This window comes from Protomyctophum bolini, assembly GCF_963924005.1.
Source record: "Protomyctophum bolini genome assembly, chromosome: 4".
In the NCBI taxonomy this organism is placed as follows: domain Eukaryota; kingdom Metazoa; phylum Chordata; class Actinopteri; order Myctophiformes; family Myctophidae; genus Protomyctophum; species Protomyctophum bolini.
The window spans coordinates 29,974,127-30,001,584 of NC_137865.1; the positions used below are offsets into that span (position 1 = coordinate 29,974,127).

Below are 27,458 nucleotides of genomic sequence, written 5' to 3' on the forward strand. Positions count from 1 at the left end.
TTATTATAATATCAAAACACTAATTATGAATAGTAAATCTACAAGCTAAACTGTTTCAATTGATACTAGTTATGCTGAATAGAATACAGAGGGTGCTAGGGTAACGTGGCAGCAGTGCTGCACGTGAGAGACCATTTCTAGCAAAGAAACTGTGGCTAGGGCTGTGTGTGTGGCTGTGGGTAAATAACAACAACATAAACATTTTTTTTTAAATAAAACAAATCCAGTAGAAAGTGTGTGAGTCACAATAATATTTCCTTCAGGCGTGGCTAAGAGAGTTCCAGAACCCGGCACTGGCGCTCTGAATTGTCCACCACTCTCCTTATTCGGAAGGTCGACGCTAAACCATCAAATGGTCTGGTAAAAGTTACAAGAACAAAAGGTTCTATGACTTTCCTATCATAAAGAAAAACAGATCCTGAAGTTCAGTCATTGTAGCAATTACTTCAGGATTGTATTCAGTAAGATAAGGATGGTAAAAAGACAGTTCAGTTGTTGTGGTTCAGTTTATCTGGTTGCTGTTGGTCTCTTTAAATGTACTTACTCCAGATATTGCATATAGAGAGAGTGAAGCCTAATTTATACTTAATTGCACACAGCTAAGTATATATCAGGATTGAAGGCGGGGGAGAGTTGAAGCTTCGAGGCACACAGAAGGGTTGAAGCTCAGCTGTAAACTCCTCCATGTGTCCGCTCTCCTTAAACTCCTCCCTAGCCCCTCTCCCTCTCCTCACACTGGGGTGTCACGATGCAGTTCACTAGGGGAAGGGGGAACACGTTCTCCCAGCTTGGTAAAGCTGGCCGAGTGGCTGGGCTTGGCAAAGCTCTCCCCAGTGTCGGGTGCTCTCTGACGGGCGGGCAAGGTGGAACATCGGCCTTTGGCCCTCGAGCGCGAAACTTGGGGCGGAGGACCTTTCAGCATGAAGAGTTCACTGGGCGATGGGGCTTTGGGCTGGGGGGTCTCGGGGTTGGCAGGTGGGGTCTGTACTTGCAGTGGGGATGTGGGCGACCCTGGTGTTTGTTCGGGTGTGTGTGGAGGGGAGAGGGGGTGCGATGAGACCGCTGCTGGACCACGTGGGCCCTGGAGAACCAAAGGAACCAGAGGAGTGTATGCGGCCATCTGCTGGAGCTTGTTGAGGCTGGTGGACTGTCTTGGCCGTGGCAGGCTGTAGCAAGGTTCAACACCTCTCTGCTGAGAAGGCAAGGTGGAGCAGCGGGCCTTGTGCCTAGAGCCCGGCTCTCTAGGTGGAGGATCTATTAGCTTGAAGAGCCTGGGTTCAGAGGCCGTACTCGCTGCAGCAGAGCCAGTGATGCTGTGGGATGAGCCTCGCTTAGATGGGGGATCATGGAGTGACTGCTTGGAAACCGAACAGGGCAACTCCACATCTCCTGCTTTGTCTGATGAGGGTTCCTCATCTATAATATTATGGGGAGAGACAAACAAAATAAAAGTTAAGTTACGGTAAGTCAAGTCAAGTCAAGTCAAGTCAAGTCAAGTCAAGTCAAGTCAAGTCAAGTCAAGTCAAGTCAAGTCAAGTCAATCAATCAATCAATAAATCAACACACGTTTGAAATCTATAGAAAATAGTTTTGATAAGAGAAAATCAGAATCACACAGCAGTCTCTTCTCACCTAACAGTCCCAGCTCTGCCATGAGGTCGTCCAGATTAATATCAACATGTTCCTCTTCCCTGACCTCTTCGTGCACATTCACTTCCTCTGCATCTGCCTTCACTTGAAAAACATGGTCCTCTGCATCTGTCTTCACTTGAAAAACATGGTCCTCTGCATCTGTCTTCACTTCAAAAACATGGTCCTCTGCATCTGTCTTCACTTCAAAAACATGGTCCTCTGCATCTGTCTTCACTTCAAAAACATGGTCCTCTGCATCTGTTTTTACTTCAAAAACATGGTCCTCTGCATCTGTCTTCACTTCAAAAACATGGTCCTCTGCATCTGTCTTTACTTCAAAAACATGGTCCTCTGCATCTGTCTTCACTTCAAAAACATGTTCCTCTGCATCTGTCTTTACTTCAAAAACATGGTCCTCTGCATCTGTCTTTACTTCAAAAACATGGTCCTCTGCATCTGTTTTTACTTCAAAAACATGTTCCTCTGCATCTGTCTTCACTTCAAAAACATGGTCCTCTGCATCTGTTTTTACTTCAAAAACATGGTCCTCTGAATCTATCTTCACTTCAAAAACATGTTCCTCTGCATCTGTCTTCACTTCAAAAACATGTTCCTCTGCATCTGTCTTCACTTCAAAAACATGGTCCTCTGCATGTGGGGATGTGGGCGACCCTGGTGTGTGTTCGGGTTTGTGTGGAGGGGAGAGGGGGTGCGATGAGACCGCTGCTGGATCACGTGGGCCCTGGAGAACCAAAGGAACCAGAGGAGTGTATGCGGCCATCTGCTGGAGCTTGTTGAGGCTGGTGGACTGTCTTGGCCGTGGCAGGCTGTAGCAAGGTTCAACACCTCTCTGCTGAGAAGGCAAGGTGGAGCAGCGGGCCTTGTGCCTAGAGCCCGGCTCTCTAGGTGGAGGATCTATTAGCTTGAAGAGCCTGGGTTCAGAGGCCGTACTCGCTGCAGCAGAGCCAGTGATGCTGTGGGATGAGCCTCGCTTAGATGGGGGATCATGGAGTGACTGCTTGGAAACCGAACAGGGAAACTCCACATCTCCTGCTTTGTCTGATGAGGGTTCCTCATCTATAATATTATGGGGAGAGTCAAACAAAATAAAAGTTAAGTTAAGTTAATCAATCAATCAATCAATCAATCAATCAATTAATCAATCAAGTTAATCAACAAACGTTTGAAATCTATAGAAAATAGTTTCGATAAGAGAAGAAAACACTGAGACGGAAGCACACAGCAGTCTCTTCTCACCTAACAGTCCCAGCTCTGCCATGAGGTCGTCCAGATTAATATCAACATGTTCCTCTTCCCTGACCTCTTCGTGCACATTCACTTCCTCTGCATCTGCCTTCACTTGAAAAACCCATTCCTCTGCATCTGCCTTCACTTGAAAAACATGTTCCTCTGCATCTGTCTTCAATTCAAAAACATGTTCCTCTGCATCTGTCTTCACTTCAAAAACATGGTCCTCTGCATGTGTCTTCACTTCAACTTCCTTCGCTTCTTTCCTTTCATCTCCATCTCCTTCTTTACCCTCTTTTCCTTCCATCTCTTTATCACCACCATCAACTTCTACATTCACTTGTTCTTTGTCTTCCTCTTTTTCTTCATGTGTTTCTGCATCTCCTCGTCCTCCTCCACCAACTCCTCCATCAGCTTCTATTCCTCCTTGGTTTCCACCTTCTTCGGTTGACAACCTGAGCTCTGGGTAGCTGTCGCTGCTCCTGCTGGGTTTGTCCAGATCGATCGCCACCTCCTCCAGCTCCTGCTCTCCTACTTGCTTCTCCTCCTCCTCCTCCTCCACCTCCTCCTCCTCCCGTTCCTCGCAAATTATCTCCTCTCCCTCAGCCTCCAGTGGTGACTCTATCAGGATGCTGATGTTGGCGAGGTTTGGTTGGTAGCATCTAGAGGCTCTCTTCGGGGAGTTCTTCTCCTGCTCGGTGCTCAGCAGATACTCCATCAGGAGAAGGTTCTCTTTCTTCAGCTGCTCGCGCAAGGAGCGTGGTACATCTGGGATCATCCACGCCACCAGCATGCTCAGGAACATGGCCAAATTCTAAGGCATGTGAAGAAGAGAGGAAAAAAACACACACAGGGTAATGTAGTCTTGAAATCGATTAAAGTGTCTTCTTGAAATGAGAAAACACAGATTGTTTATTGATTATTTTAATATTACAATTATATTCATTGCTGTCGGGAGGAAACCACCTAACTTAATTTTTGAGGTTTTTGATTTATTTTGCATGAATCAGTGCTATTGAACACCCTTCATCTCTGTGTGTTGGTTAAAATAATATTGAACCGGCCTGGGGCATGGCTCAGCGGTCCTTCCTGTCAGCCTACTGTCTGTCCCTCTATAAAAAATATAAAATAAAGGCGAAAGCCACAAAAAAACCATAAAAGAAATATAATAATAATATTGAACCAATGAAAAGTAGTAAAAAGCACTTGGACAAAACCTATTAACTCCATAAACCCTCAAACTTTCATGCACATAATTGACAATATATAGTCACAACGATGAGGCTTTGTTTTCTGCAGGTTAAGGTTATGGTTTTCTTCATTTTCTGATAAATGTATATTTTTAATTTCCTGACAAATTATCATTTTGGAGTTAGATGGTTTCTTCCAGGCAGCAGAGATAGTATAATTCATGTTCACTGTATGTGTACATACAGTAGCTGTTAAACACAACTTGCCTAAAATCAATTATTAATACTAAAGTTAAAACTAAAGTCTTAACATAATCTAGTCTTTCATACCTGGAAGAAGATTACAAAAGCCAGTCTTGCAGCAAGGAGAGACCAGTACTGTTTTGAGAATGTGTAGGGATCCTTTCCCCAGGGCGGGTCTCTGTAGTCCTTATACCTAATGCATAGAGATAGATGGAGTCATGGTTTAGTTTTTAAAGGTTTCATGAAATTCATTTTCTTTTTTTTATGACCTCAATTACACCCACACAACCTGAACTTTGAACATTCAATGGATTTTCTGTGGTCTGGCGTTTTCCCTGTGTTCTCTGAAGCTTTTTGAGCTGCAATTAAAACAGGCAAATCCCTCAACAGTGGGTCAGTGAGGGGCACGGTGGCACAGTCGGTAGTGCTGTCACCTCACAGCTAGAAGGTCCTGGGTTCGGCGCTGGGGGCGTGTTCCCTCCTCCACGTCATCAGTGCCCATACCCGAGGTGGGGTTGGCAAAATGGCCTCTCTGTGTGGAGTTTGCATGTTATCCGTGTCCCCTAGGGTAGGTACCCTCACAAAATCATGCAGTAATCATGGTCTCTAAAACTACCTCCCCCTGGCCAGCCGGGGCGTCTGATGGAGGGTAAAGGAACTGGTCGGAACTGTTCCTTCCACGCGCTACGTCCGGCCAGGGAAATTCCCCCTGTCAGAAAAAAACTCAAAGAGCAGTTACAGGCGGCTGCAATTCGAAACCGGCCCCTGTGAAAGATTAAAAGTCCCACCCCCCTCTCTATTTGTCAATAGGCCTAGATACTGTACACGCATAGATGTGTGTTTTTTCTGGTTTTATCCTCTTAGCAGTATGTGTTGACCTGTACCTTCCTTGAACTGTACCCATTCTGCAATCTGTTAATAAAATGTTCAATCAATCAATCAATCAAACCTGACCTGCACATGGTGACCCCAGTGATGAGCGTGGACGTTGGTGCCGAGCCTGACTGGAAGTCGCTGACATTGAAGTAGGACAGCGAGTGCTCTGTGTATCCTGTCATCGTGCCATTGACGCTGTACATGTACTGGTACACCAATTTAGGGATGAACTCAGATGTGAAGGAGATGACAAAAGCCTGGTGCCGAAAGACAGAGGGGGAGATCACAATGCTGCATGAGATTACCTGATCACCTGTAGAGATCATCACCAGTATGTCATCAGGTCAGCATCGGTCACACTAAACCGTGAACTTATCACATAATAATCTTTAATCATTGGGAATTATTTATGGTCAGAACAGCACAACTCTAAATCAAATCTTTACACGACATACAACCAAGAAATACAGTATAACCAATTTCTAAAAAGTGAATATGAATAGACGGTGAACATAAATAAATGAAGCTTATAATTGCATATTGGACATGAGATGATAGGATATGTCACTGAAAACCTTTGAGGGGAAAGAGTTATCACTTGTTATGCAAGGAAGGCTGCGGTCTAAGTGTGTCTCAGTGCCCATGTGAAACTTAGAGACAAGCTAAATACACACGCAAACACATGCACTCACTTACATTTGTAATGACAGAGAACTTGCTGATCCCACAGAGAATGTTGTGCCAAATCCCTGGAGATTGCATGCATCACGAAAAGAGACAAAAAAGAGAGGGAAATGTGTGTATCCACATGCATGTGTATACAGGTGTCCGTGTCCGCGCACGTGTGTGTGTGTGTGTGTGTGTGTGTGTGTGTGTGTGTGTGTGTGTGTGTGTATCATAGACTGTAAAAAATATGGACAAAGCGTTCCCCGGGTCTAACATGAACGTAAAATGAAGCCTGTCAGTCCTTGAATTGTAAGTCGCCATCTTTCTAGATCCGTTTGGGCCCAGCTGGCCCATTGGCTGGCCCAGACAACGAGGTGGGACTTCCCCCCTTCTTCTTAGTTGGTTTTTATTATGACTCGAGTGGGTGGGGAATCCCGATCATAGACTGTAACGGTAGCAGAACAGAACATGAACATGCGCGACTTTATGGTCATTTTATGGTAATTTTTTGTATAAATGGGACCATAATTTTCCAAAAAGAATATTATGACATTAGAAATGAGACTTTAAACTAGTGACTGGAAGCAAAAAGTATTCATGACCATGTTTATTAAGGTAATACAGTCTAGGTGAAGTTGGGCCCAAATACATGCATGGACTTCTATGGGGCTATGGGTTTTTTTGGGCCCAATGACAGCGCCACAACAGGCCATTATATGAACTTTCAGGAAATTTCCTTGTGGCTTCACAAAATATCTGTCTGACTGCCCCCCTGGTGTGTATGTATACTAGTATAACAGCAGACAGAGAAACAGTGAGATAGAAATAAATGTAAGTACAGGTAAAGAAGGTGAGTAAAATTTAAATTTGAGCTATATATAACGCACGCACGCACGCGCACGCACACACACACACACACACACACACACACACACACACACACACAAACAGAGAGAGAGATTGCCAGAGAGAGACTGACAGAGGATTGGTGTAAGGAGGAGTGAAGCCATGCGTGGCATTGTTTACCTATGTCTTTGCATCTCACAGCGTCTGGTCGGCGGATCTCTGTGACAAATTTGGCTGCGTCGAGCCGAATCTCAATGACATTGTTGAGCAGAGCAAAGGCCGGGGCCAGCGGGAAGGAGGCCACGAACAGAGACACAAACCCGTACTGGATGACTGCAAAAAACAGATCAACTCTCAATCATTCACAATAAACTGTGTTTACAAACAAAGGCTGAGACTATTTATTTTAATAGCAAGAGTCTTTTCTTTCTTAGGAGACAGAAATCTTTTAATAAGGTAATAAGCCTCAAAAGGCTGTGGTTTACAAAGATTTTAGAACATCTAACGGGAAAACCTCCTTAAAAGTTCTATGTAAACCACAGCCTTGTGTGGCGTATTGCTTTTATAAAACGGTACAGTACATATAGTTTTATGAAGTAAACACACAGCAAGAAAAAGATGCATTAATTATTTTTTTTACAAGATTATTCTTTGGGCATTTTCTACTTTATTTAACAGTGACAATGAATACAGAGACAGGAATGGCAATAGAGAGAGAGGGTGATAAAATGCAACTAAGGGCCTAGGTTGGATTCGAAGCCATTGGCCGGGTGCAACAACAATTGAGCCTTGATAATGGTGCTCAACCAGGTGAGCCAGTGGCACATTCACTGATAACAAATCATTCTTCTACCAAGCAATTTCGTTCTTCAGCGACATTTAGCAGAATGGTTGCCAAGCAACACACAGATGCAGCAACACAGATACAGCCATGCCTGCTGCCGTCATTATTGCCAGGATTGCCATGGCAACAAGCCTGGCAATAGTGCGTTTTCTTCCAGACCAAATGGCATTTTTATTTAATTTTGAATACTTCAGTTACCTCTAATGAAAACCTTTATGTAGTGAAGACTGACTGCATCAACCATATTATTATTATTATTATTATTAAGCGACATGATTATACAAAGATGCATCCGACGTTTGTAGCTGATTCTAGTAAGCTACAACAGCTACAAATACACTGTGTATTAGATAGATCTTTTACATCTGCCTGTGTGAACGCACCATCATTTAAATGATGCAAAAAATACCATGAGCTGTTGGATTGAGCTAATCAACTGAGATGAAGGAGGCAGGAGGTAGGGAGCTAATAGCATTAATGACATGGGCCAAGTTATTATAACATCTCTAGCCATTAGTGAAAGACATTTCAGGCTGGCCAGGCTTCTGTCAGCTCTTCAATATCCCTTTCATTTATTTCAGCAGGTATCCTTATCCCCTATACATTTTTAACTTCTCCCTCTCCCTCTCCCATCTCTTTCTCATCAACACTTAGCCGACATCAAAACACAGTATTTCAGCTTTGAATGTGGTTCAGCCAATCATAATCAAGGGCAGGAATAGTTGTATGGGGTCAGGAAATTTACCCCCATGTGTAAATATAGTGACTAAAGGAGTGTGTATTTTCGTTACGCTCCTTCTCACATGTCATTCACCAAAGGTGACGTAATGGCTTCATTTGTGCGTATCGTGTCTGTAGCTCATTTTTGCCTCACAGTCACTCGCTATTTCTCAAGCGTTTTGCCCAGTTTCCCCGCGTGTAGTACAACAACTCCGCCCATTTTACCTCCATAAATGGTAACCGGAAACTAACGCGATGATGTTTATGGTGGACAGGTCTTCAAGCTAACAGCGTGTCGGTACCATAGAGTTATATAAAAACGAAACGGTCGGTACTAGGTCGGGAAGCACCACATAGCACCACATAGCAATGAATTGCGCACTGCACCTTTGCAGAGGTAAAAATAAAATCCTATAATTTTCATCAGAGCTTTATTGATTACTGGGGTGATTGATTCCCTCCACTGTCCCACTATTGGATTTGGAAATCAAATTAAATAATGGGCATGGTCTATTTTAATCATTACGTGATACTTTGGCTGAGTCTGTCAACACACTGAGTGACCTATAATTCAGCTCTGAATGCAATTAGCCTACAAAATGCAAACAGATGGAATTTGTATCATGTCCTATTGTCCATTATGCATAACATAAGCTAGTTTGACACATTTTTTATTTTATATATATGCGGTATGTGTTGACAAATGTTGGCCACATACATATTTTATTTGAGGTTTGGGGACTATTAATTGATTCAGCATGAACACTAAAGCATTGTAAATAGGCTACATAAACGCAAGCATGGATCCCTGTAAGTCAGCCTCGGACTTGACTTGAGAATGGGCGTAGTTTACGGCCAAAGTCACTACTCTACCCTGATGATGCTTTTCTACAGATTACTATTATTTGATATATTTTTATATATTTATATAATATACATCTTTAGTTTACCCACGATTTTGCAACCAATTCTTTCACCTAGTGTCAATTATCTAATGTAATCCGCACTATACTTCCTCTGCCAACCTGGGGAGAGCAACGGATTGACCACATGTGCCCTTCTATGCATGAGGAGTCCAAGACTTCTTTTCACCTGACAGGGTCCTGGTTGGACATTGCGCGTGGAAGGTACACGTTATTCCAACTAGTTCCTTTCCCCTCCATCAGGCGCCCCGGCTGGCCAGGGGGAGGCATGTTTTTGTGAGTACTATTATTGATTTTCTTTAGAAGTTATATTGAATCTGTATTTAACACTAACCTTGTTCTTTGTTACGCAGTGTAGTAACCTAATTATCAATAGGCTTAATGGTTTTACCACCAATATTTGTAATATGTGTAAAGGTCTTTTCAGACAGGGAGCATGTGTAATATGTGTAAAGGTCTTTTCAGACAGGGAGCATGCGTAATATGTGTAAAGGTCTTTTCAGACAGGGAGCATGTGTAATATGTGTAAAGGTCTTTTCAGACAGGGAGCATGTGTAATATGTGTAAAGGTCTTTTCAGACAGGGAGCATGTGTAATATGTGTAAAGGTCTTTTCAGACAGGGAGCATGCGTAATTATGTGTAAAGGTCTTTTCAGACAGGGAGCATGCGTAATTATGTGTAAAGGTCTTTTCAGACAGGGAGCATGCGACGTAAACATTGTCGCCTGGATCGACGACATGCCTGCTCCAGGTCTGCTCATGAGGGGCGTGACTCGCACTGTTAAAAATCACACCTGTGTGAACCGAGTGGTGCAACTCCCCTCTCTCTCCCCCCTCCTCCTCTCTCTCTCTCTCTCTCTCTCTCATTAGCAGGCAACAGCGCCCCTACTGGTACTCATTCTATGATGTCTGAAATGTCTTTATTAGGAAAAATCCCTTGAGATGAACCATCTCGTTTTCAAGGGGGTCCGCAATTCACAAAATACACTTCATACATAAAGACAATTTTTTACAAACAATTCAACCAGATTTGCTCATACATACATAGGTGAACGTCACATACATACATACATACATAGGTGAACGTCACAAACATAGGTGAACACGGACAAATCTGTTCCTTGGAGTGGTTGCACCACTCAAAAAAAAGCTCAACACAATCCAGGTCTAGTCAGTCACGACTCACGGGTGTGAGCATAAAACAATTTCACAGGACCGCACCCACGTAAATACGCTTGCGTTGTCGCCCCTCAACTTCTCCGTTGAGGCCTCTCAATGAATTACTAGACATGTCAGTAGCTCCCCGTCTGAAAATGCCTTTACTGTATCCATGACACAATCAACAGTTAAAGTATATATTTCGGGTATTTATAACAAAATAAATCCCAGAGTTAAATTAATGTACCGGTATGTACTGTATACCAAAATGGGTTCCCGTCCTGAAAGGTATGATTACAAAAAGGAGTTCCCCCCCATAATGGGTTAAGACCTTACTCCTAAACAGGACTTTAGATTAGGTCACAGAGTCTGTAGTAAAAAGTCTCCTCCAGTCTCCTTTGTAGACTCTATAGGCCTCTATAGTAACCATTAACCTAGAGGCGGACTCTGGTATAATCTGGCTTTACTTTTTTCTACCTTTTGCTACATGGACACCCGCTTCGAATGTTATCGACCCAATAATCACCAATATGTTCTTAGACCATGCAATGGAGGCAAAATGGACATTTCCACATACTGCCTACCACGAGTAGGCGACTAACGAAAACATTGTGAAACTGCGATATACAACGACTTCGCTTTATGTTTACTTATGTGGCCGGTTAAGACTGAGGTTTGGGTTAGGGTTAGAGCTATTAGGGTTAGTGTTAGTAATAGGGTTAATAGTCGGACAACGTGCCAAACACGTCATCGGACAATGGCTGACAACAACGTCAATATGTAGGAAATGTTCTTACTGGCTCCATTGCACAGAGAATAAATAATCTGATAACATCCGAAACCGTCAACATGGAAGGGTAAGAGTGAATCAGAGAGAACGCTAGAGTAAGCGTAAAAATTGAAACTCACTCATTTCCATGTATTCAGGGGTCACGCCCTCGAAGGGGTCCTGGGCAAAGTCCTTGTCAAACTGCTGCTTTGGCCTCTTCTCTTCATCCTCATCCTCGGCATTTTTCTTTAACTTCTTTTCCTGCATTGCTCTGTACATCTTCTTCAGCTTCCTGGAGCAACAGCAAGCGTGGAACGACAAGGTGAAAGAGGACAAAGAACACATTGTGTAATGTCTGTTCTCAACTTTTACATACAGTAGTTACTTAAGAGTTCGACAGACAGACAGACAGACAGACAGACAGACAGACAGACAGACAGACAGACAGACAGACAGACAGACAGACAGACAAGACAGACAGACAGACAGACAGACAGACAGACAGACAGACAGACAGACAGACAGACAGACAGACAGACAGACAGACAGACAGACAGACAGACAGACAGACAGACAGACAGACAGACAGACAGACAGACAGACAGACAGACAGACAGACAGACAGACAGACAGACAGACAGACAGACAGACAGACAGACAGACAGACAGACAGACAGACAGACAGACAGACAGACAGACAGACAGACAGACAGACAGACAGACAGACAGACAGACAGACAGACAGACAGACAGACAGACAGACAGACAGACAGACAGACAGACAGACAGACAGACAGACAGACAGACAGACAGACAGACAGACAGACAGACAGACAGACAGACAGACAGACAGACAGACAGACAGACAGACAGACAGACAGACAGACAGACAGACAGACAGACAGACAGACAGACAGACAGACAGACAGACAGACAGACAGACAGACAGACAGACAGACAGACAGACAGACAGACAGACAGACAGACAGACAGACAGACAGACAGACAGACAGACAGACAGACAGACAGACAGTGTAAAATACGTACGGAATGAGGACCTCAAACACATTGTTCTGGATGAGCTGCTTGCCCAACATGATCAAACTGAGCTGAATACACAGTTCAATGAGACAGCCTGGTGGAGCACACTGTAGAAGAGATCAGGCACACATCACATCAATATGCAGTACACAGGCACACGCACCTATGGGCACGTAAGCACGTGTTTGCAGGCATCCAAAATGATCAGTGATCCTTTTGGATCATGTATTGTATTGCCATGCTTTTTGTTCTTGCTTAATTTGAGCGTCTGCTAAATGCCTAAATTGTAAATTGTGTGTGTGTGTGTGTGTGTGTGTGTGTGTGTGTGTGTGTGTGTGTGTGTGTGTGTGTGTGTGTGTGTGTGTGTGTGTGCGCGTGTGAGGAAGTGAACCCACCTCCTCCATGCGATAGTCTGCAAAGACGTAAATATAGTCCCCAGGCCGCCCAGAAAACCTGCATGAAGATGATGAGGGATTGCAGACAGACAGACGATAAGAAGATGACAAAGGAAGCAGAGCTTTAAGGATGGTGAATCTTCTGTGTTCTTTGGCAGATAGAAAAGCAACAGCTGTACAAACCTGCCCTTGAAGAAGGCCACGTAGAAAATAGGAGCAAAGGCGTTCATGGATTTGAGGAAGAACGACTTGAAGATCACCCTCTCCTCGAATTCTCCTTCTGTCCTAGGAAGCTCTGATGGAAATGAGACACAGACAGTCTTTAATATATAATATATTATAATATATTTTATAAATTAAGTAAACGGTAGATAAGATCACTATACTGCAAGTGTATGTGTACATTTATGTATGCATATCTGTCTATTGTGTATAGTGTACTATTTGTATAAATAAAGTGTCAGATGCCTGTGTGTGTAGGCACTTTAAGACAGTGGTTCCCAAACTTTTTCATGTGGACCAAATTGACACTAATTATCCCGCGGACCCCCAGTTTGACATGCTTTAGTCTACGGATCCACATTTAATTGCATTTCTATATCTGAGACCTGATGTATATTGTAAAATCTAAGTTAATTTAACTCAAGTGTACAAATGGAACCAAATGGACCCCAACAGGTCCATTTGGTTCCATTTGTACACTCTCTGAGTTACAGACTGATAAGGGTCCATTTTGTTCCTAAAAATAATTTAGCTGGGGACCCCATGGAACTCCCTCAAGGACCCCTAGGGGTCCCCGGACCCCACTTTGGGAACCACTGGTGTATAGTGTACAATTTGTATATAAAGTGTCAGATGCCTGTGTGTGTAATAGGCACTTTATATACGAAGATATATTTATATTTATAATATATCATAAAGGAGGACAAAAATGCAGGCAAAATAGTCTGATGTAGGTTATAATCTTATAGATGTTTGGCCTATAAGGATGTCCAGTAATAACAGACTGCGGTTCAGTGGCTCCAAAAGGTGCCTTTGTCCTCAGTCCTGCTGCTAACATGGTTATCAGATAGATCTATTCACTGGTTTCCATGATCTGGGGCACCAATGAAACCATTACCGTGACTAGAAAACTAGAAAACCAGTAAGAACACCTGTCCTACATCTATTGTGCCTTAAGTCAAGAAAGTTGGCATTTGAGGTTGTGTTGTTTCAATGAATCATCTTTGCTGCAAAGTGGGTTCATGGTTGTTATCAACTGGTTCCACACTGGGAGCGTTTGCACTGATCATTATTTATGATTACATTTATTGAATGATTACACCGGTAATAACAAATTATTTCCGATATTACTGTAAAGCATACTTTGTCTGTGACACTGTCAGAGCGTCTTGCTTTTGGATCGCATTACGAAATAGCCAATCTAGAAGCTTGCAGCGCATGGCACGCGATGTGAGCTTGTAGATAGGCTATTTATGGCACGTGACACACTGGCACTGGTATAAATCAGGCTTGAGAGTGGCAGGCTGTGCTCTCAATCCTCAGACCAGTCAGATCAAGGCACATGGCACTCATCATCAACACTATAATCAGCATTATAGTGTGATTATAGTGTGATTATAGTATACGTAGACTCAGAGGCTGGTCCAGGGAGACTTATTGCAGATTGTGGCCATTTACACCTCAGGGAAGTTGTCGCCGCATGGAGTGGGCAGTCACACGCGCACACACACACACACACACACACACACACACACACACACACACACACACACACACACACACACACACACACACACTATTACAGTTGTACAGTCAGATTAACAGTAACCATACCCAGCTCAGTTAGCCAGACAGCGATAGCTCCATAGATCTCCTCCAACACCAGAACCACCAGCATGTTGAGGACGATGCCAGTGGTAGTGACCGTCATCCTGACACTTTCCTTGGCCTTGGGGTCAGGGTTCATGGACCAAACCGTCAGCATGCAGATACGGTATATGGCCACCCCAATCACTGCAGAGAATGTTATGCCAACCTGATGCACAAACACAGATATTGTTATATTACATAATTTCCCTCTCCTTAATTGGCACAGACGTGACAGCTTTCTGCCCCGCTTTGTGAGCGACTTTCGCCCTATGGTTGTAGACCACAGCGGAGGGGCGCCGTCTCAAGCAAACTTGCACCATGAGAGACACCATCGAGTGGGCTAAAGCGAGCGAGTTGCCGTGTGGAACGTTGCGACTGATGGCCCAATCATAAGCTGCGGTGCTCTTTCCAGCCCTCCCAAAGCGGCATTGACACTGCTGTAGCTTGAGGGAAGCAATGGTAGATGTGGCTTATTCATAGAGTAATAAAAGGATAGAGACCGAACCGGAGCGTTAGCCCTGCCCCCCGCTATTCATTTCAATAGAAGTTGTTTAGTGGTGTTTTGAAGCACCCGGAAGACTGCCGGATGTATAATTATAACTCAATGACTCGAGCGAGTGGAAGTTTAGCCTAGCCTAGCCCGGAACCTCAATTTTGAGGTCCGGGTTTACGCACGTGACGTCATGAACGTCCGTCCACCTCCATGAAAGTGCTACAATTCCACATTTCGCCAGTAGGTAGTTAGATAGCCTTACTGGGGGCTTGGGCTTATTAGGTATTGTGGCAACTGGCAATAGATGGTATGGTGTGACATCATCATCAGAAGTTACGCAGGAACTACTTTCTGGCCTTGGCAGCCCATACATTCAAACAGAAAAGTCCTATCTATCTGATTGCATTAAACAACGTTAAACTCACTCTGCCACTCACTTTGCCACTTTGTAAGTACTATTACATTACATAACTTTGTAATTCTAACATTTGTGTGCAACATTCTTGAAAACAATGTATTGCATTTCTGGTTTGAGCTGACAGGCCCTTTTTTATGTCAATCAAGTCACCATTAATTCAAGTGGCAAATGCCAAATATATATTTTTTTTACCAGCTGCTACAAGCTATCATCGACGTGCAAGCTGCACTGCAAATATGTTCCGGGTGGAAACGAACGACTCAGAACACAATAGAGAATTTTGGTTCGTACCTAAACTACTGCGATGCAACGGACACAGAGGCGCGGGGGGGGTCATCCCTCCTCTGTCCCATAGGCTCTCTTTTGTAATGTCTATATAAAGTAATTTACTTTATTACTGACACTTCTGATGAAGGACAATAAAGATCATAGGGTATGTAGATGAGATGAGATCCAGCCAGCCAATGGCAGCGTGCAACATTCCGTCCACATATTCCTCAAATTTCTCCCTCAAATTTTGAGGACACATTTTGAGGACGCAATCTCTACAATTATTATAGTTAGATAGATTGAAGTATAATTGCAGTACCAGTAGTAGCAGGGTGGACACATTGATGAGGTAGCCTGGCAGGTGATCCTCAATATCCAGGGAGTCTGGCTCTCGCTGTAAAAATGTATAATTAATTAATAATTACTCAGGTAAACAAATGCATGTTCATATGTTTACATACATACGCACGCACGCACGCACGCACGCACGCACGCACACAGTCACACACGCACACACACACACACACACACACACATGCACACACACACACACACACACACACACACACACACACACACACACACACACACACACACACGCACACAGTAACTAGAGTATACGTTGGTTATGGTTAATATTTAATAAATGAGGAAAATGTGCCTATGTTTCTCTGCTGCAGACATGTTTTCTGGATGAACAGACAGATGAACAATCCTTCCTCTCCCTCCCCCGTTCTCTCTCTCAGTAATCTGGGCTAATCTCAGGCAGGTAAGCAGCTTTGGACGCAACCACCACCCTCAGTGTGAGAAGGGGGAATGGAGGGTCGGCATTTTCACTACAACACCGACAACACGCATGCACGCACGCACAATCGCACATACGCACATACGCATGCACGCACGCACACACGCACGCACACTGCACACACATACACACATACGCAAACTCAGAGAACTGTTGTTACGCATAATGTATCCATAGGCTGCTTGGCTCTGTTTTTTAACCACAGCTTGCCATTAATTTGCCTGAATGAGGCGTGGGTTGTGATGGTAAGGTCCCTGTCCGTGTTCTCTGTGAAGTAAAGCCTAATTCACCTCAGTGCAATGCCTGATTTATACTTGGTTGCGCATTGTTGTGTGCATTGAAAATAGCCTCACAATGTGTTGTGCTGGCTGCCTGCGACGCACAGTGGGCTTGTAGATCGGCTGTTTCAGTTGCGTGATACTGACACCACACCGGCACTACAACCAAGCATAAATCTGGTGGAACTTCTCTGCCTCCACCTCCTCCCCTCCCTCCCAATTCCTGCCCCTCCCTTCACACTCAGAAAGAGGTGCAGTGATACCTGGGAGGCCAGCATGTGATCCGTCTCTCCATCTGCGCCTTCCCGGGCCTGAGCCAACTGTATAACAGAATGAGAAGGGACAGAGAGGACGGGAGAGATACCGTAGGGAGATTATATACCTTTATTGATCCCGTGAGGGGAAATTCAGGCACCAGAGCCAGCAAAGTAGTTGTAATTTCCATCGATACAGGGCATTCTGGGAACTATGGGAACTATGCACCAAAACGAGATTCACAAATGTTTTTACTTGTAAAACTGTGATGGGACAATAAAGCACAGTAAGATGCATCCAGGATTCAAACCAAATTCAATACCTTCTTTTTGTACTTTTCTCTAATCTTTTCTCTTTTCTCCAATAGAGCTTCTTCGTATTCAGGTCTCAGTTCCTCCTGCAACACACAAAATTACTTCACTTACAGTACAATACAAATAAAAAAGTATTGGCATACAATGTAGGATTGTGCAAAGTTACGGAGTCAATTTATTATAATTTAGTTAACTATTTCATCCCAGTTTAGTAATTACCGGTGATCACCTCTGTTCTGGCAATAATTAAAAATAATTAAAAACTAACATCACTGTAGCACTAACCGTTTTTGTAGTCGCTTTATGAAAGATGGTTTCAACCGCAAATAAACTGACATAACAATGAATGTAGAAAAGCTCAACATATGTTATGTCACCTGCAGGAAGCTACATGAGTCATGGTTCAGTGTGTGTGTGTGGGTGGGTGGGGGGGGTCAGTCTGCCTTACGTGGATTATGCAGTCGACACATTTTGCACGCACCTTAATCCCATGTACAACACAGTGACTTTTATCATTTTTTTCTTGTGTGCACCATTCTAACGTCCATAAGTATGTCATGCACAGACTACACATCTGTTGCTATGCTCACACACCTTCATGTCTTATCTCAGGTACTACTGTATGTAAATAATTAAATATGTGGAAAATGTGTCTTTTTTGTTTTCTTTTGATCTCCTTTTACACCCTTCTTTTCTTCTATGGAAATAACGAGACGATGGGAACCACGCACAAAAACACATTTCTGTAAACCTGTGATGTGACAATAAATTCAGTGTGTTGACAAATGCTCAATGTTCACATATTTTGCATATTTGATGAAGTGTGCCACAGGTTACTTCGATTCGACTTGTGTTAAGTCTTGTCATCTGCAAGTTGATAAATCAGGGGTTTAGATCGATTCTGTTCTGCCTAATTGGCAATATTATCTAAACCTGGGCACAGTGATTCAGTAGAAAAATCATCCCACCTGCATGCCTCGATCCTTCAGACAGCGTGGAGGGGAAGAAAGTCCGAACATATTAACATCATTACAGAGCATGTGTGACAGACACAGGAGAGAGGGAGGGATGGAGGGAGTGCATGGTATCGTATGACCCTGGTGCTTCACCTTTTCTAGCCAGCTCACTCACTGCTTTAAGAACGGCTCAGTCGCATTAGAGTCATTAGCCTTTCATTTCCCACATGGTAGCCAAAACATTGGTGGATAAAAACTACAGTAGAGCCAGTATAGTCATTCACACATTGGCCTCCTTCATGAAGAACTTCTGTAATAGTGTCTGTTCCCACACTGTTACAAATACAATATGTAATGCTTGTGCTAAAGGTGTCTTAAAGCATCAAAGGCAATACAATATATATAATAGGCCTATTATATAATTAAAATATTTATGTGTAATTTGACTAAAATAAATCCTCCCCGGGCCAGGACGCAGTTGAGACTAAGAGGATTCATTATTTTATTTTCTCCACTTGGAAAAATGACAACTATGCGATTATCACTGTCTGTCAGTGGCATTTTGTAAAAAACAGGAAAATGCCAACTTGTTACATAATTATAATTTTTTGCATTTTCAGACTTTATACTTTTTACATAATGTTCGCCCCAGATTAGGGATGCTAGGCTAGGATTAAAGTGTTGAAACGACTAGTAGAAAAGAGTGTGTGTGTGTGTGTGTGCGTGTGTGTGTGTGTGTGTGTGTGTGTGTGTGTGTGTGTGTGTGTGTGTGCGTGCGTGCGTGCGTGTGTGCGTGCGTGCGTGTGTGTGTGTGTGTGTGTGTGTGCATACCTCCTCATCCTCCATGCTTGTAAGGTCCCATGCATGTTTCAGACACATTTGCCGCCTCTTCCAGTGCTCCAGGAAACAAGCAGCTATGCGCGCGCACACACACACACACACACACACACACACACACACACACACACACACACACACACACACACACACACACACACACACACACACACACACACACACACACACACACACACACAAGAAGAAAACAAGTTTGTGAGCAGTAATGGGGTAGGTATGTTGCTTCTAATATTTGCCTGTATCATATGAATGACTCACGTGTTGATAAACTTACCCCACAGGGACATGAAGATAGCAAAGAGGACAGTGACTCCATTGTCAAAGAGGTACGATGTTCGGGCCAATGAGCACACCGAACTCAGCCGCCAGTAGTCACACACTCCATCACACAATGGACACATGGTGATGTTCAGACTGTCATTGCATGTCTCCTGACTGAAACACACATGTAAACAAACCATGAATATACAGTACGGTATATACTACGACTACAAATAACATATAGCATGTGCAAGACCAGAAATGTATACAAAGCATACTTTGACAAAGAGCGAGATTTAAAGCACTGTATATTGGATATCTGGCATGTTTAGCCCAATGTGATTCACGGTATACTGTGTATGCAAAATCTAATATAAATAAAAATCTTGTGGTGGTATAGTGATAAATTATATGTACGATAATATATGGCCAAAGCTGTGAATAGACAATATGGCATGTATGAACCGTGGTCCTTTTTATGAATTGTTTGTGTACCTACCTTGGCACATTGGTGTCAACGCTTAATATGCCATAAATGAAGACAATGATCCCCAGTACGGAAGGAGGGATTAGCAGCTGAGTGTAGACACCCAGCCAAGCAAAATACAACCCAATCTCTTCTCCAAAGTACTTCCTGTCAAGATAAACGTTCATGTGTTATGCATGTATAGCTGCTTGTACTGATCTTTGTTTCTAAAGTATATTCACATGACTTAGTATAGTATACCTGATCAGGTCCACGGGCTGGTATTTATGCATGACTCCATAGTTAGCCCATTCTTCATGGAGAATCTGAGGCATATCACAGAACAATGTCGCAATGATTAGACACCATACAGATCAAAAGTGAAACATCGAATGAGATGATTCATCTCAGGGGTAATTCCCAATAAAGAATTTCAATATAATAATAGTAGTTTTACAAGGTATACTCTACTTCTATATAAAGACAAGTAGAAGTTGCGAGGAAACAGGGAGGGAGAGGCAGAGATAGAGCCTATTTCATCCATGCAATATAACATGAGTGAAATCAAGTTTATCAGCTTCTGGCCTGGACCGCTAGCCTAGCGGTCCAGGCCACTTGCTCCACTGCAGCCTGACGACATGTCACGAGTTTGAGTCCCGATCCTGACAACCTTTGCTGCGTGTCACTCCCCGTCTCTCTCTCCCCATTTCCTGTCTATATACTGTAGTGTATACTATCAATAAAGGCAGAACAAGCTAAATAAATAAATACAAAAACAAAAGAGATAACTGGTTGCTCTGTATACTCAAACATTAGATCCAATGATGGTGCTAAACCTTGCTTTTTTACAGTACGGTAAAAGCCCAGAGGAAGACCTACAGTGGTCGCAAATATTCAATGATTTAGCCCCTATTTTAACACATTAACTGGGATGTATTAATCAATCAATAAATTAATAAATTAATTAAGTAATTAATTAATCTGTCACCATCAGTATTTTTCAGTGAAACAAATGCTGTGTGTAGCGGTGGACGATCATCTTTTCTTTAAAAAAATAAATGTAGTAATTTTGGGAATCTGGGAAAAGATAAATAATAAATCTAAGGTAAATGTATTTTTAAAAATCTGATAACATTGAGGCGGATGGAGAAGGAGTTTTCACTTTCGGTTAATTTCCGGTTTTATCTGTCGCTTAGCAACCTAGACTCATTATCACAAAGCTCACCTGTCTATCATTCCGCTGGTCTCTCCGCCCTCTCCTTAAACACGACCCCTAGAAAACACAAAAGACCCCAGTGTTACCATTCAGTCTGTTCTTTGGATTATTATGAAACATTTTGAGAAATGAATTACTTCTAATTACTTCTACAACTACTCACATCATGTAACGAAAAGGCAGAGTCGTATACACCTCGAGCCAACAATGACGTGATGCCTGAAAAACACAAGGCAAACAGGAACATTTACTTTTAAATTTAACTCTTAAAAGTAGACCTATATTGTTTTCAGAGTTAGATTAATACTGTGGAATTTGATGTGCAAAGAGCACTGGAGTACAACAGAATCAAAATCATTTGCGGCATGGATGTTGGAAGTATATGTATGCTTCCCTTTACTGTTTTGTCTTGTATAATTGGTGCTTAAATTCATCTGACTTACATTTGTTAAACTGCCACTTTTGATACTTTTGTGTGATGCTGTAGTTTGATCAAGTAGGGCATTAATTAACGAAAAAACATTAAAATATGGAGATAAGAGGTTTCTGCCCAACAGCAACGATATGCAGTCTGATGCAGTTATGAAGAAGTAAACACAGAGTAAATTTGGCATGTTAGAACTGTTGATGCCTGCCTACGTTGACCTGGTTAGCTAGCGAGTGGAGTCTATTGTATTTTAGCCTATTTTCTATTGGCCTCATGTTCTGTTTAATGCAATGTGTTTTTGAAAAATGACTATATGGATTAGAAAGTCGAATTAATTCAGTTGTGATCTCTCATTCAAGTTGTCTACATAAGAGCCTATGATTTGCCTAGTTACTTTTAATTTTTAATTTATTTTGAAATATTACTAAGGTGTCCATGATTGATGAGGATGCATGACATAAGAGTTTCCTTAAAGGACGACTTCATACATTTTCAACATATCTTCATATATTATAGTGTTTTATTGTGGCCATAATTGCACTACAAAGAAAATGAAGCACAACACAATGTTATCTGAAATAGAATGTAGTAGTATGTAATGGAAAGAATGTAGATTAAGCACAACAATAATAACAACAATAACAACAATAGTAATAGTAATAGTAACAAAAGAATGTACGTAGATAAAGCAAAAAGGACAGATAACTCACCAGTGGTTTGGCAAGTTTGTGTGCAGGTATTGCGTGAAATGACATCAGCAACCTAGACACCAACAACATGAAAATACTATTTAGTCAATAATAATTTATTTGATTCATTATTCCTAGAAATATTAAATTACGAGAGGCTGTTGAGCATATGTTTTGTTGTGACTCACGATTCTGCTGCGTGTGGCATTGTCAAACAGGGTGTCTGTTGACTTGATGTCATACCTGCAAATAACAGAGAATAAGATACAGAATTAATTGAATGAGGACGTACTGTATACGTACTGTATACTTCACAGTAGTCTTATTGTACTGTAGCAAAACGAATAATTTAATTAGATGCGTATGATAATGTGGTGGCAAAATCCATGTAAAAATGGTATCCAAATAGGCTACCTGTTTACACCAGTGCAGAAGTTAGCTGCCTGTTCATGGCTGAATCTTACCACAAATCAAAGAAACGTGACTTTGTGGAACATGGCATTGATTAATTGTCATTTTCAGTGCTGTATATGTATGACAGTAAATTTAAACAAATCATAACATACTAGTGCTAAGTGTTCCATTTGTTTACATTTGTACCCTTTTTGAATTACAAATTCACTGAGGATTTTCCTGCATAACATTACTCAGGGTTCGATTTTATAAACAACCGCTCTATATCAGACCGCCGCCTAATCAAAGACTCAGAGGACCTGGATGAGCTGCTTGGATTTGATGCTCTAGTCTACCCAACATTACAACCATGTAAACAAACACACAACAATTAATTGCATTTGTATAGTGCTTTTCCAAGTTCTCAAAGCGCTTTACAATGGTTCATTCATTGGGAGGTGAAGCGGCGAACGGTCGACGCCAGCGTCCTCACTTCCCACATTCAAACACCAATGATGGCATGAAGGCTCACACCGACCGACTCATTGGAGGCAGTGTAGGGTTCAGTGTCTTGCCCAAGGACACTTCGACATGTAGACAGGAAGAGCCGGGATTCGAACCTCCGACCCACGGATCATTGGACGACCTGCTCTACCTCCTGAGCCACAGCCGCCCCCACAATGTCATGTAACTAAACGTTGCTCTCAAGAATGTTTTTGAAAACATTTGAAGAGAGAAATAGACGATTCAGTAATTGAAAATGTATTCCATTTGATCAACACTCACTTCCTTGTTTCCGAGGCGACTGTTTGCGCTCTGCGGGGCCATCTTGGAATACTTTCATTACCGTAAGCAAGGAAATACTTTGTTTTGTTGTCACTTTTGGGTCAATTTATTAATTCTATTAAGTAGCCATGTAATAAGCGGGATAATGTATGGCTTGGTGGTCATTGTTTATAAATAAATCACCCTGATTTATTTATTATCAATGACCGCCTTGCATAAGGAATGACCAAATGGGGGATATCAACAGCAGAGGTATGGATCGCCCGCCCCAACCCCCCCCAGCAAATCAAGCCCTACCAATACTAATGCATACATGTCTGTATGTGTTTATGTACAGTATAAGTAGTACTACTCACAGATGGAGTTTGTCTCTGATGAATACGTGTTTGAGTGCCTTAAATCGGACTCCTGTTTGTGGGTCTGTCTCGGTGTCAAACTCAGGGACGTCTGGCTGAAATGGCATGCTGATTTTGGTCATCAGTCGGTCCCACATCCCGGCAATGCCTTCCCGCTCGCGTAACTCACATTTCTGTTCAATAAACACAAACAATGAATGCAAATCCCTTCATTATTATAACACACTACCCTTCACATATAACATTGTCCCTCAACAAGTGTTGAGGGACAATCTCGTGAAACCGCTTTTCCCAAACGTATGGTTTTACACATAGTTATGTTGTGAAATGGACTGTGAATACTGCTGAACAGAGTGTCGACATGATCGCGATAAGACACTGACCTTTTGTACGGGAACTTTGATTTTCTGAAGCTCTGCTTCTCGGCTGAGTATTGGCCACGGGATGTGCAGCCGAATAAAATGTAGGCCTTGCGGCTTCTACACAACAAAAGACATAGAGACACACAAACACACATTTTATGCATGCATTATGTCACCTCATCAAGCATACATGTCACAATTCATTGTGTTAAGTTAAGTTAAAATAAGTGATTCATATACTAGGCATTAAGCAGGTGTGGATGAATATTTACAGTACACTATGTTGGTGTTCCAACTGGAAAATGTAATCAAGCAAAGTCAGCCTTGAGAGCTTGGAACTCAGCCCTAATGTCAAAATCATCATACAGTACAGTTCAACAGTTGAGTGGCAATGCCACTCACAAATTTGCAAAACTTGTGACCCCTCTATCACACCGAACTATGTTTTTTATTTCCATATCACTACGCCGCAAAAATAGTTGTATAGATGTGATAGAGGGGTCAAAGTTGAATGAAAGTTGCACTAATATTTTAGAAATAGGTCAACAATACAAATTGTTGGTGAATTAATTTACTTTTACTGCGTGGCCCCCTATGCCCCCCACAAAATGACCGGAACTACTTAATATTGACCAAAACCAGAGTAGAACTCCCACCACAGGACTCTGGCAATGAATTAATACAGTTGCAACCACTATATTAATGGCAAGTATTTCATACAGCGTATTAAGTTAAAAAATGTGCAATCATGGTTAAATGTATTAGGACCATTGCTCTGAACTGACCAATTGACCAAATGATGGCAAGGAGCTTATTTTTAAAGACTTTTGAAGCTCATTCCAAGAAGTTGGGCCATTTACAGAGAAATCTGCCTTGTCCAACTCTGTTTGAGCATGAAGGACCTTGAGCATTAAAAATAATCACTGGAGCAGGTCTGATAATTGTTTTGTGTCAACATGGAACAAATATAAGCACTTAAGCAGGGAGCAGCCATGGCTTTAAATAAAACCAGGTACCAGTGTGTGGTAGGCGGTGTGATCTAGGTGCCATCTGTGAGTGGTGTGACCGTGACAGGGGTGACTCTGCCAGCTCACAAGGGCACCTGCAGCACATGCATTGTGTTAATTAAAAGAAGGACAGGTGCTGTCACTGCTGTGTTTATAAGGGCAACGCACACTGCTTGCAGCCTGTGTGTGTTGTCCTTAAGAGACCATGTGGACTTGTGTGTGGCTTTAGCTGTCTCGACCCAGCCTCTCAATGCAACAGAGAAGACAAGCACATTATATTAGGTCTCTTATATACACAGCACCTGTCCTTCATTAAATTAACAAAATCACACCTGTGTGAAGTGAGGGGCGCTCTTATCATCATACATCATAATACATCACCTCATTCCGGCCAATTCGAATTTGCGTCCTCACCTTCGTCTTCAATGTTTGTGTTTATGCAATGTTTGTGTTTACACAAACACTCAAAGCCATATATTGTCAATGGCATTTAATGTTTGTGTTAGGACAATGTTGGACATAGGAGGGACTAGCGCCCCTCAACAATGTGCTGCAGGTGCACCAGTGAGCTGGCAGAGCCAGACCTGTCACCCCACTCACAGACGGCACCTAGATCACACCCCTGCCACACAGTGTTTATCCCACGGCCTCCCGCTTCTCAGTCCGAGAGGATAAAATGACCTTGTGTATTATACAGTAAGAAACATCAGACGCTAAGCGATTCCTTATGTGACATTGTATGTCTCTTTGCTAAGTCTGCTTGTTGATATTGATATGTTAGTCCAAGCTCTGAAGCCAAGCGTCCAAAACGGCATAAGGAAAGAGCGGCCATCTGGAGTACTGTGGTAATAACTGAGTGCATCTGATTACATATCTGCCACATCTGAAAAGTGAAGTCACTACTTAGTACTTAGCATTTGGAGGACAACCATGCAGAATAAGTAGTGCCCTCAGAGTGGCGATGCCATTGAAGACATAATAAAGCCCTTTCAACTGAACTACATGGCGCTTCATCTTGTGCTGCCTATAGGTCAAACCCTCCTACTTTGGATTAGACGGGCAAGACTGACCGTTCTAAATAAGGAACCACAATAAAACACCAGCTGAGGGAATGATACTGATTAGAAGCAGCTCGGTCAGTCATCCTTCAAGTACTAGGAAGAGTATAGCTGTATATTTAGCACTGGAGTCACAAATAGCAGCAAAGTCCAGAGAACACATAATGCTAATCAAACTATACAGTAGCCGACTACACAGCACAAATTGACCCCCGGAGAGTCTAAAATGGACCTGTAACTGGAAGGGGACCTGGCTGTAACACACACACACACACATGCACTCACACACGCACGCACGCACGCACGCACGCACGCACAGACACACACACACACACACACACACACACACACACACACACACACACACACACACACACACACACACACACACACACACACATTATTATCCAGGTACAAGCAACATGCACATACACTGTACATCCAACTAGCAAGTCATTTTCTATTAAGATCCTATAATCTGGTATTTTCTTTGTACGTTGTACTTTGTTCTACTGTCAGTGCATGGTATTCATTCTCAAATGAAACAATAGTCTCTCACCCAAACACGCACGCACGCACGGAAGTTCTCTCTTTAATTAGGCAGCAGACATGTCCCTAAGCTTCCAAAGCCAAGCTGGTTCTAATCTTTGGCTTGCATGGCAGCCACCCATTAATGAGATTAATAAAAGACACCTTAGTCCGGGGCCGTTCTGAAGAGTGCCATGTTTGGCACAGTGTGTAAAGGCAGAAGGCACAGTGTAATAGAAATGTAATCAACGGATTTCCCTGACAGACAGAACTGTCTGTCTGTCTGTCTGTCTGTCTGTCTGTCTGTCTGTCTGTCAGACAGACAGACAGACAGACAGACAGACAGACAGACAGACAATAATATGCTATAAAATGCATAAATTATGTATTGTAAAACATGCTGTAATTGCAAATGTGAAATGGTGTCTTATAAACCCATGAGGGTTGGGCACAAGGTGTGCATGACACGAAAATAAATAAACTATCAATCAATCAATCAATCAATCAATAACTACAACGAAATGCACATAAATTACACAAATACTATTTTGTAAACGGCTATAACAAGCGCATAAATTATAGTCAGGTCCAGAATTCAACACAATCACACCACCACTGACCAAGCCACCACTGACCAGGACACCACTGACCAGGACACCACTGACCAGGCCACCACTGACCAGGCCACCACTGACCAGGCCACCACTGTCAATGTGGCTGTGACACAATAAGGGGCCAAACAAGCACATGCAAAGAAAGCATACCAGCACACGAAAATACAGTCAATAAATTATTCGCCAACAGATAGGACAACACAATTACTATTGATTTGTTTTTTA

General features: G+C 42.5%; 1 protein-coding gene across 1 annotated transcript in view; it reads right to left on the reverse strand.

Annotated features, from left to right (window-relative positions):
• Positions 1–730: 730 nt before the first annotated feature.
• Positions 731–27,458, reverse strand: part of ano2a (anoctamin 2a) — a gene marked incomplete at both ends in the record, with an annotated part of 30,081 nt that continues 3,353 nt past the window's right edge. The window contains 25 exons of the mRNA XM_080762165.1: positions 731–1,416; positions 2,368–2,709; positions 2,890–3,694; positions 4,401–4,506; positions 5,268–5,446; positions 5,886–5,938; positions 6,882–7,034; positions 11,256–11,407; positions 12,163–12,263; positions 12,552–12,609; positions 12,735–12,846; positions 14,388–14,589; positions 15,924–15,998; positions 16,951–17,007; positions 17,265–17,339; positions 19,044–19,126; positions 19,345–19,505; positions 19,831–19,965; positions 20,059–20,123; positions 21,023–21,070; positions 21,177–21,232; positions 22,151–22,202; positions 22,318–22,372; positions 23,665–23,837; positions 24,048–24,143. Of these exons, the coding sequence (XP_080618291.1) occupies positions 731–1,416; positions 2,368–2,709; positions 2,890–3,694; positions 4,401–4,506; positions 5,268–5,446; positions 5,886–5,938; positions 6,882–7,034; positions 11,256–11,407; positions 12,163–12,263; positions 12,552–12,609; positions 12,735–12,846; positions 14,388–14,589; positions 15,924–15,998; positions 16,951–17,007; positions 17,265–17,339; positions 19,044–19,126; positions 19,345–19,505; positions 19,831–19,965; positions 20,059–20,123; positions 21,023–21,070; positions 21,177–21,232; positions 22,151–22,202; positions 22,318–22,372; positions 23,665–23,837; positions 24,048–24,143 (4,080 nt within the window). The remainder of the gene's footprint in view (positions 1,417–2,367; positions 2,710–2,889; positions 3,695–4,400; positions 4,507–5,267; positions 5,447–5,885; positions 5,939–6,881; positions 7,035–11,255; positions 11,408–12,162; positions 12,264–12,551; positions 12,610–12,734; positions 12,847–14,387; positions 14,590–15,923; positions 15,999–16,950; positions 17,008–17,264; positions 17,340–19,043; positions 19,127–19,344; positions 19,506–19,830; positions 19,966–20,058; positions 20,124–21,022; positions 21,071–21,176; positions 21,233–22,150; positions 22,203–22,317; positions 22,373–23,664; positions 23,838–24,047; positions 24,144–27,458) is intronic.